Raw genomic sequence first — 10,866 nt, forward strand, 5'->3', positions numbered from 1 at the left:
GATCCTCCTCCTGCAGAGCAGATTTGGTCGAGGCAGCAGAGGAATGAAACCCAGAATGCTGCCCCAGCCATGGGTCAAACCACCAAGCTGCACAGTCCCACATGGAAGGAGGTTTAGATGGAGCTGAGGAACAATTCCTTCCCCAGAGGGTGCTCAGGCATTGGAACAGGCTGCCCAGGGCAGGGCTGCAGTCACCGTCCCTGCAAGTGTTCACACAGCGTGGAGACGAGGCCTCAGTGCCATGGGTTAGTGGTGGCCTTGGCAGTGCTGGGAACGGTTGGACTGGGTGAGCTTAAAGGGCTTTTCCAACCTGGTTGGTTCTATGATTTTGTGATTCTATGGTTTTGGGTCTCCCTTTGCTCTCCTGCTGTTGTTACCAGTGAGGAAGGCTGGGGCCTCCCTAGAGAAGAAGGGCTGCAGGCAAAGGGCAGGCACCATTCACCATAGTGATGGCCTGTCTTTGAACTAGTAACTGAGCCTTGAAAAGCCAGCTCTGGTAACTGCTGATCTTGATAATAACTGTGTGAATGCTGTTTTCTAGTCCACCCTTCCACTTTCCAGCCATTGTGTGGTGGCACTGCCTCATTTCTTGGCTTGGCGATACCTGCTTATTTCCTAGGAGCTGAATCAACAGCCTCTGATCTCCCTGCCCATTTCCTTGCCTAGCTGGGCATGAAATCACAGGTCTGCGTTACTGCCAGGAGCATCCAGCTTCCTTTTGTGGGCTTATTCCAGCCACTGTTTTACTAACTGAAAGCCTTCGAAATTCAGCATCATTCCCAAAGCCATGTAAAGGTGCTGGGGCAGTTTCTGTAAGCATAGGTTCTTCTGCCCTCTTCTTTTCATCTTGAATTAGTTTTTTACAGCTAGCAGGAGCTACTCTCTGTCTGAGCAGGAGACCAGGCTTGAAACCAGGGAGTAAAGTGCTTTTATAGAGAAGTAGAATCTGTAATTGGCCAGATTTAAAACAATCATGGACAAACCCCTGGTTGCTTCGTGTAATTACAGTCTTTCTGCTTCCCATTAACCCTTCCATGAATTAGCTGTTGCTCTCTTTCCCCCTGTGCCTGCTGTTTCTCTCTGATGGGCTGTGTGTGCCTAATGAGCCCTCCAGCTGTGAATCAAGAAGTGTGAATCATCAGGACCTCAAAAGCATGATGTCTGCTCAAAAAGCCACATTACAAAGGACCTTTGAGACCCCATTATTTAACTGGAACTGCAGCCTCAGGCATCAGCAGGAGCCCAGGCAGGGGATGGGCTGGGTATGGATAATGGGTTCGAACTGAAACAGGGGAAGTTCAGGTTAGATCAAAGGAAGAAGTGTGAGGGTGCTGAGGCGCTGGCACAGGGTGCCCAGAGAAGCTGTGGCTGCCCCATCCCTGGCAGTGTTCAAGGCTGGGGTTTGGAGCAAGCTGCTCCAGTGGAAGGTGTCCCTGCCCATGGCAGGGGTTGGAACTGGAGGAGCTTTACGGTGCCTTCCAACACAAACCAGTCAGGGATGCACCTTCCTGCCTTTAGGTGGCCGTGCCCTGTAACATCCCTGTTCAGGGCTGATTGCAGCAACACTTCAGCTTGCTCCTGTTGGGTGCATTTGCAGGGGTTTATGAACTTCTATAATATGAAGGATTTATTTTCAATCTACATAGGGCAGAACTGGAGCAAAGCCCCCTGTGAACAGTGGTTACAGCCAGATACAGGTGTTTTGAGTCTGCTTCTTTCCATTTTTCTTCTTTTCAAGTGATGGTGGTGTTTAGCACAGGACCTGCTGGCTGGTACAGGGAGAGGCCCCTTGGTTGCAGACCTGTCCTATGGTGTTAATGGAAAGCTGCCCTCCTCATTTCAGCTGAGGAACTGGAGAAATGCAATGTTCTGGAGAATCCCAGCTACCCAGAAACCTGTGGTTAGGGATTGCTGTCAGACTCCATGCCAGATCCATCCATTTCACACACAGCAGCAAAAGGAGCTTTTTGGTTTTGTCCCCAGCGTGGCAGGACATGAATCAAAGCAAAGGCAGGCGAGCAGATCTGGAGCCAAGGAAAACTGGGAGGTGCTGAGTTACCAAAGTACTTTGGGTAAGTAAATGCTACTTAAATGCCAGGAGAAGGGAACATGTATGTAGGTGTTTGGCATCTCTTTGAGCTCCATCCCATTTGGGGATAGTCCAGGCAGGAGAACAGTAAATCCTCAAAATACATATCCTTTGGCCTGCACCTGAGTGGGTTTGGGTGTGTGTGGTGAAGGGGAGTGAAAATCAAACCCATTTCTCCTTGGCTTCAAAAGTTTGGGCTGCGAATGCAAGGGAGCTCTATTCAGATAGGATATAAGGGCAAGGTTTCCCTTATTCAGCAGAGGTGCAAGGCAGGGTAACGCAGCTGTGGCCAAACTAAATCAACAGCGTTCTTTTCCCAGCTACACCCCTGTTTATCTCAGACCTTTTATGCTCCTAGGACTTCAGTGGTTCACCTTGTGCTGGGTGGCATCTTGCCCTGGTTCTTCAGGAAAGATTTGAGGTTAATGGCCAATATCCAACAAAGAACACTTTGTTCTCCCAAATGCCCATTTCCCCTCCTCTCCTTTCTCTGCATGAATTTTCCTCCACTTGCTCAGGTTGTTCCTGTTCCTCCTGCAGGAAGGACTCACCTGCTTGTGCTGTAGCACCCAAAACCATCAGGCAGAGGCCTTGGTTTAGGCTTCAGGGCTGCTCAGCACAGCCCAACTGCTTCAAGAAGTCATGCTGGGACCCTGCAAGGTGGCCTCAGGGACAGGGGGCTTTTTGTGGAACACATTCTCCCCATTCTGCTCTCCCTGTGGCTGCACACAGGCTGGGGGGACCACAGCAGCCCCTTGCAGTGGGGATAAACCAGGAATCTCCATGCAGGGCCTCGCATCCTCCTGTTTGCTGCCTCTGCCCCTGTTCCACTGGCAGAATCCCTTGCAGACAGCATTCCTGCAGGCAACATCCCTTTCGGACAGCATCCCTTGCAGGCAACATCCCTTGTGTTCAGCATCTCTTGCAGACAGCATTCCTTCAGGCAACATTCCTTGCGGACAGCATCTCTTGCGGACAGCATCCCTTGCAGGCAGCATCCCTTGCTGACAGCATCTCTTGCGGACAGCATCCCTTGCAGGCAGCATTCCTGCAGGCAGCATCCCCTGCAGGGCTGCCTGGGCCCCTTTCTGCTCCTTGGCCACCCAAACACCATTTCACACTTCATGTTGTGACACATAGAATCATAGACTCGACCAGGTCAGAAGAGACCCTTAAGATCGTGACCCTTATCCCAGCACTGCCAAGGCCACCACTAACCCATGTCACTGAGGGCCTCATTTATATAGTTTGTGAGCACTTCCAGGGATGGTGACTCCAATTCCCAAACTCATGCTATTTATTTCACTAAAAAGCCATAGGAAATCATTTCCACTTTACTCCCAGCCTTTCTTTATGTTTAGCTTAGCAGACTCTCAGCGTATTCATCCCCTTTTATTTCTAAGCAAACCCAAGCAATGTGCTAAGAAACACAACCCCTCTGGGATGCTCCCAGCCTTGGCTGGAGCCGCTGAGCCCCCCCCGGGGCCAGGAGGCTGCCTCTGGCTGCAGCTCAGCGGGCGGCTCTGTGGGACAGTGCTTTGGGATCCAAGCCGGCTGTGTGAGGGCAGAGCAGAGCCACTGCAGCCCTGCTCGGCATGGCGCTGCGGGGAGCCTGCCTGCTCCTCTGCCTCCTCTCCCTTGCCCACATCTCCAGCCAGCAAAACGGGAAAGCCCGGCAGAAACCAGCACCTTCCAGGAAAGGTAAAGGAGCTTTGGCGTGTTCCCTGTGGGAAACCTTGCGGGGCTTGGGGGGATGCTGTTGGCTCCGGTGTTTGGGGATTTTACAGTGCTTTAATGAAGCTTTCAAGTAAGCAGCTAAAACCCTAACAGAGAGTTATTTTCCCCTCCTGTCGGATGATTGTGAAGCTCTTCTGTAACACAGTGAAGTATTTTAGGTGGGTTCCTACCTTAAATAAGTGGTGGGACGGCTTGGTCTGAATTCCAGAGGGCAACCCCTTTTCCATGTTATCTGTGCTTCTCCCCAAACTTCTTGTCTATTAAACTCTCCATTTCTACACCCCCTACCCCTCATTCATTTGTTTTCAGAACCAAGTGGCAGATGACAGAAAACTGTTGTAGATTTGGAGACAGGAGTAGGCAGATCATACAGAATCCCTTAAACAGCAACATGGATCTTGGTTTTTAAACACTTACCCCTGGTGCATGTCAAACTGTACACAAACTCCGACCTCTCACGCTTACCAGAGGGCAATGAACATGAAAAGATGCTGAAGTTTTCCCTTGTGTGTTTGGTTTTTCCCTCTCTTCTCCTCTTTTGCCACTGTCCCACTCTTATTCCCTCCAGCTCAATGCATATTAATCCTAGAAGGCAGGTAAGGAAGCAGCTTGCATCCATCCCAGTGGCGTGAGAACCTGCCTGCTGTGTCTGACTTGGACCACTTCTGGCAAGCGCTTTCCTGCTTGGAATGAAGCAGGGAGCAAGGGAGAAGCATCCCAGGAATTTGCTTGGCCTGGCTGCTCTCTGCTCACCCAGGGGCTGTTTTCATCATAGATCTTGGATCCTTGAGAAGTTTTTCCTTTCTCTCCCATTAGATTTCTCTATGGAATCATGGCATAGCTGCTTATTCTAGATCTTGGTGCGTGGTCGTTCTCTAGAGCAAAAAATACCCCCGTGGCTTCATACTGGGCACAGAAGTGCATGGAACTCACTGGAGGCACCAGGAGAGAGATTACTTAGAGAAATCCTGGTTTTCTCTAAGTAAGTCACCCATTGGTGACAAGAAGGTGGGAGAGAAATCACCTTTTTGACAGGAAAATCGGGCTCTGATTTAAAACCATTTGCAGGTTTGTCCTGCAAATCCAATCCTCTGCTGGCAGCTTTTACTGGGAGCTTCAGAGCTCCTTTTCAAAGTCAAGTTTTCTGTGGGGGAAAAGGAAAACACCCAACAACTTGGCATGTTTTGGGCAGCCACATCAGCTGCACTGCCTTTACTGGAAACTTCCAGTGTCCCTTGGCTAACATTCCTTGGACTTTTGTCCATGCCAGGGGGTGGGAAAAGAAGGAGGAAAGGGCTAAAACACCCCCGTGAGGCTCCTCTTTGTCCCCAACCCCTTGCCACATCCAAGCCTGCAGATGCCCACCCGCTGCAGGGGCGAGGATGGCCCCATCCCGTCCCATCCCATCCCATCCCATCCCTGGCCTCCACTGCCCCATCCCTGCTCACCCCTTACTCTTTCCCAGGGAGGTTCAGGCAGGGTGAAGCCACTGGAGGGTCGGGGTTTTCTGCCTGGTTTTCTTTCTTTTCAATCTGTGCAGCCAAACCACAAATGTTAGAAAAGAAAGCGCTGATTCGAGCCAAGCTTTTCATTTCTTTATCTGCATTTTTCCTTTTTTTCTTCTTCTTTTCTTTTTTGGTAATTATTGCTTACATTTGGATCTGTTTCAGGATGAAAATGCTGCTGTTTCAACATGAAAAAGCCAAACCATAGCATGTAGAAAACACTGAGACAGCACATTCACTTGGCCTGCTGTTGGGGAGGGGGGGGGTCCCCTCAAATTGCTCCCCAGTGATTTTTCCAGGCACAGGGATTCAGGAAACAATCCCTGAACCCCAGTGTCTTGGAGACAAGTGGGACTTGCCCACAAGGGTGCCCAGGGGAGGTGGGCAATGGCACCCCTCCACATGGGGACACAGGCCTTGGTAGGAGCTGCAGTGATGTTGCTGGGGGCACAAGGAGGAAACGTCTCTGTGTAGCTCTCACATGTGTTTTGAAGGTAAATAGAGATGGAAACTGGAGTCTGGATGCTTAAATCAGTGGATAGGGACCGATTTGGGGTCCACTCCTGATGCTGCCCAGAATTTTGGTGTAATCTTGTAGTCTGGGTGCTCTTCCCTGAAAATCATGGAATCCCAGACTGGTTTGGGATGAAGGGACCTTGATGCTCATCCAGTTCCAGCCCCTGCCATGGGCAGGGACACCTTCCACAGACTCAAGCCATAAATAGCCTTGCTTCAGGAAGGAGAGCCTCAGGGAAATGACAGCACAGAGAGCAAAACCCTCTGGCAATAAAATAGGAACTCGGTGTCTGGTGATGGAGCCACAGTGCTCCCTTTGTAGCTGGAGTGCTACAGTCACCAGTCTCACTGTGATGTCCTGCTGAACGTGCTGCTGTAGCAGCATCTTGTGGCCCAGGATTTGGACAGAAGGTGGTATAACATATATGGGTATATATATATGGGACAGGGTGCTTAGGTAGTTATCAAGGAGATGTGTCACCTTGATGGGAACCCACCAGGAAACCTGGCTGGAACTATATAAAGAGATATTTAAATATAAAGATTCCTTGGCAGTTTCCTGCTGTGGCCCTTGGATGTTACTTAAACCTGAAAGTGACATTTGTTCTGCTGCAAGACAGGCTTGCATGAGAAAAAAACCCCACAATAAATGGCTTTAATCAGCTGTTTCCCACAGTGTTTTCATCAAAGGCAGAAGAATAATAACTAGTGCCTCAGTGTTAAGTGAACCTATTAAAGTTAATGAAGCAATAAGTAAAGCAGCCCAATGCCCTCCTCCTGATGTGTCTGGCTTTTCATACCCGTGGCACCATGTAGTCTTCAAGCTGGTAGGTTTGATCGCCATCTAAGCTGCTTCCCCGCTTGGTGCCTCTGCCTCAGCATCTGATGTCCCACCACCTTTTGCTCTTAGGTAGGAGAAATCCAAGTAGTGATTAATAGCTGCTTAGATCCACTGCAGAGGCAACATACCTAGCAAGACATGGGCTTTAAAAGGCTGCAACTGGCCAAGGAGCTGTTCATCATCAGCCTTAAGTTCCCCACAAAGCATTCACACGTGGCAGCACCATCAGATCAGCACTCCAGGCAAGTGCCATAGACAGGAGCTCCAGACATGAGCCTGCACCTTGTGATGCTTGTGTGTGTGACCCCATCCCACCACAGCAGCAGCCTAAGGAGCACCTCTGTGGTAGGAAGCTCCATGGGGTGCAAAGCCCTGAAACCCAAACTAGGGAAACTGGGTTGATGGTGGAACCAGGCTAGAGAGCACATGATGATCCCTCTGATGGATGTGCAAGGGGGCCTGGGTGTTGACACTGTGGATTCCTTTTGTTTGTCATTCTCTGCAGGCAGGCAGAGAAAGTATTGATGATAGAAATGGCTTTGTTCCTCCCCTGGGCATGCAACCAATATTTATGTTCCTCCCTTGATTTCCCCACCAGATGTTGTGAACCTCAAAATGATTGAAGACCTGAAGGCCATGATTGACAACATCTCTCAGGAGGTTGCTCTACTGAAGGAAAAGCAAGCCCTCCAGACAGGTAAAGGACTTGCTGAAGAAGGCATGGCTTTTGCTTTGAGAGAGGAGCTGCTTATAAGGTGGCTATAATTGCTCCACACATTTTGACAAGAGATGCCCAGACACCCAAGATGCGAAGATGGACAGAGTCCATCACAGGGAGAGGTTGGGGTATCAAAATGCAGTTCCTCCAAGCAGATGAAACCCCTCAGGCAGTTAATGGCATGAAGTCCCCCTCTTGATGTTACTAGAGCTTTACATTGTAAAGCTGTGGCACTCTGATGACACTAAGCTAGATGTTCATTTTCCTTTATGAGTTAGAGGGATGAATAATGGATTAGTCTGTGCTTTAGTCAAATGTAGCTTGCTTTTTTGTCTGACTCCAGTGAAATGGTGACCTGGTCTCTTATATATACCAAGCTCACTAGAGCTCAATCCCATTGTGCTTCATTGAACATGTACAGAGGACAGTCCCAAAATGTCCATCTTCCAGCCATGCCTCGCAGTTACTTTCCACAAACACCACTGACATCAATAGGAGAAGGACTTACAGAACACGAAACAGAAATGAGATGAAAATACAAGTCAAGGAGAACTTTCTCCTTCACAGAAAAGCAACACAAGCAAAATCAAGGTTTTAGATCCAAGCTCATATTCATTAAGATGAAGGCGGTTTGGATATTAATGTGTGGCTCTGATTAGTTCTTGTTTGGCCACAGTACCCTGCGCTGCCAAGGTTTAGAGCTTGAAAGGAAAGCAAAACAAATTGCTACCCCTAACAATAAAGTCAGAGGCAAACAAATTCCCTCTGAAGGCCTCAAGCGATGCAAGCACAATGCTGCTGAGCAAAGCTTACTGAAAAAGACACTTTCTTCATCTTGCCTACTTAAGGTGATGTAACTGGCATTGCAGACTTGTTCCCCAGACCCTCAGCAATACCCATCACACACCATGCCTCCAGCAAACGCATCAGAGAAAGCTGGGGAAGAGCATGGCCAGGGCAGGAGGACCAGGCTGTGCCTCTGCTCTGGCAGAGCCCAGGAGGGCAGAAGGGGCACCTCAAGATCTATTTATCCCAGTGGTTTGCAGACAGGGGGGCCACATCCCCCCAGTTCATAGAATCACAGAATCCCAGACTGGTTTGGGTTGGAAAGGACCTTAAAGCTCATCCAGTTCCAACCCCCTGCCATGGGCAAGGACACCTCACACCAGACCAGCTTTCTCCAAGCCCCTGTGTCCAACCTGGCCTTGAACACTGCCAGGGATGGGGCAGCCACAGCTTCTCTGGGCACCCTGTGCCAGCGCCTCAGCACCCTCACAGGGAAGAGCTTCTGCCTTAGATCTAACCTGAACTTCCCCTGTTTCAGTTTGAACCCATCACCCCTTGCCCTATCTCTAGTCCCTGATGAAGAGTTTCATCTCTGGTAGCTGTGTCCTGCAAAGGAGCAACAGGGCCCTGGGACTCCCGTGCTGCTGAGGGTCACTGCACAGCCTAAGAAACGAACTCTCTAGTCTGGCCACTACATTTGCTACCGCTGCCTCTTCCCGTGCACTGGTTTTAACCCCAATTCCCTTTTCTGTCTTCTTTTTTTGCTCTGTTCGCGCCGTGACCTCTCAGTTTGCCTGAAAGGCACCAAAATCCACCTAAAATGCTTCCTGGCATTCCCAGAGGCCAAGACCTACCACGAGGCCAGTGAGAACTGCATCTCGCAGGGCGGCACGCTCAGCACCCCGCAGGGCGGCGAGGAGAACGATGCTCTCTACGACTACATGCGCAAGAGCATCGGCTCCGAGACCGAGATCTGGCTGGGCCTCAACGACATGGCCATGGAGGGCAAGTGGGTCGACATGACGGGTGGCCCCATCCGCTACAAGAACTGGGAGACTGAAATCACCACCCAGCCCGACGGCGGCAAGCTGGAAAACTGCGCGGCCTTGTCGGGAGCTGCCATCGGGAAGTGGTTCGACAAGAGGTGCAAAGAGCAGCTGCCCTATGTCTGCCAGTTCATGATCGTGTAGCGGTTTGGGGCCCCCCACAACCCATGGCCTTCCCCCTGGGATTATAAAGCTGTAGGTATGTGTATATGTGTGTGTGTACATGTATGTTTGCACACACACATGTTTGAGTAGAGCCACTCTTTGCAAAGAGAGTTGTCACAGCTCCATGTGGAATTAGAGAGCGTTAGAGCATTCCGTTTGGCCACATCCAGCCCCGTTAGCAGCTGCAGCGTTCTTCCTAAGGCACGATCTATAGATATATTTTTTTACACAGGGAATTTATTAGGACTATATAGACTCGGCTGTTTTGGCAAAGAACCAGTGCAGCAGTCCAGCAACCAGTTAAGGCTGTCGCTCCCATCTTGCTGAGCTTTGCTGGGACACCAGCATGGCTAGTTCCTGCCTTCTTCTCTTGTTTTGGTTCCCCATAAGCCCTGGCAGAAACCCATGGGAGCTCTGTGTTCCTCACAGTACCACAGGCTCCTGGGGATGGAGGTCCTGTCTTAAGCAGAGGGAGTTACTCCTGCTTTGCATAAGAGATACAATTGGGCTTATTGGCTGAGTAGCAGCTGCTCAATGGGTTGTCCGACTAGTCCAGTTATGTGCATGAATGAAATAGCAAGTACCAGGCATGGTTCTTACTAATTCATTCATTACTTACCATTGACTTACTGAGAAGGTGGGTGTCCTTTCCAGAAGCATTCCCTGCTTTCCTGGTCCTTTTCTCATCAGCCAGAAGCCAGTTTCACTGATTCCTGTGGGAGAGCAAGACCCACTGCCAGACCCACTGGAAGCTTTATTTATGCTCCAGCATCATGGGGGAAGCAGTGATGACTTGCAGTATAGTCAGTCAACTATATTAATGGAAACAGAAGATGAAAGCATTACGTAAATAAACAGAAACTTAATGCTATTAGGGAATACTCTGCCTTATGAAAAACAACTGTGTATTGAAAACAAACTCCAGGACAACTCACTTTTCCAGCTTTAGGAATCATCTAACCCCTTTAAGGGATAGAAAACCAGCTGAAATATTCCTGTCTTTGTTGGGCCATGCACAGTCCTCAGCAAATATAAACCTGAAGGCAGTTTTTTTTGCTGAGAAGAAGGTTAAAGACAATAAAAACCAAAGAACCAGCAATGATGGGAAAGAGGTGACGGCTACACCAGCAGTGTAATGAAGCTTGGAGGGCTGTTGGCTGGAAGGTAGCAGTGGTTCTTTGCAGTCCCGTGCTTGGTATTACCCCTCCAGTCCAAATTGGGGGTGTTGAGGCATGATGCTTTGGGGAGCCCATGGGAGAGGTATTTCCATGTGCTGCTTTGTGTAAAAGCAGCTCGATTGTGGGTCTTCCAGGACATAAGTGGGAACCAAGCTGGAGGGATCAAAACAGACACACAAACACAGAGTGCACACTTCCAAGGCTGTCACTATTGCCAACCTCTCCGCTGTTCAAATGACTATAAAATAAAGATACTTATAGAGCTTGCTGAAGGAATGGAGTTGA

The 10,866-nt window shown here is 49.6% G+C and overlaps 1 protein-coding gene across 1 annotated transcript; it reads left to right on the forward strand.

The window, feature by feature from the left end:
- Nucleotides 1-3,467: 3,467 nt before the first annotated feature.
- On the forward strand, nt 3,468-10,866 carry CLEC3B (C-type lectin domain family 3 member B). Its single transcript, XM_061351851.1, has 3 exons — nt 3,468-3,790; nt 7,287-7,385; nt 8,982-10,866. Exons 1-3 carry the CDS (start codon nt 3,685-3,687, stop codon nt 9,380-9,382), a joined length of 606 nt encoding a protein of 201 aa, XP_061207835.1. The 5' UTR covers nt 3,468-3,684; the 3' UTR covers nt 9,383-10,866.

The sequence above is a fragment of the Neopsephotus bourkii genome, unplaced genomic scaffold (assembly GCF_033783945.1).
Source record: "Neopsephotus bourkii isolate Nb327-2 ecotype Australia unplaced genomic scaffold, CSIRO-AGI_Nbou_v1 NB_611, whole genome shotgun sequence".
Lineage (NCBI taxonomy): Eukaryota > Metazoa > Chordata > Aves > Psittaciformes > Psittacidae > Neopsephotus > Neopsephotus bourkii.

Bases quoted from the DNA above. Each gene is read 5' to 3' on its own strand.
- CLEC3B (XM_061351851.1), top strand. From the start codon at position 3,685: ATGGCGCTGCGGGGAGCCTGCCTGCTCCTCTGCCTCCTCTCCCTTGCC. The intron at 3,791-7,286 runs GTAAAGGAGCTT...TTTCCCCACCAG, and splicing joins ACCAGCACCTTCCAGGAAAG to ATGTTGTGAACCTCAAAATG. The intron at 7,386-8,981 runs GTAAAGGACTTG...GTGACCTCTCAG, and splicing joins AAAGCAAGCCCTCCAGACAG to TTTGCCTGAAAGGCACCAAA.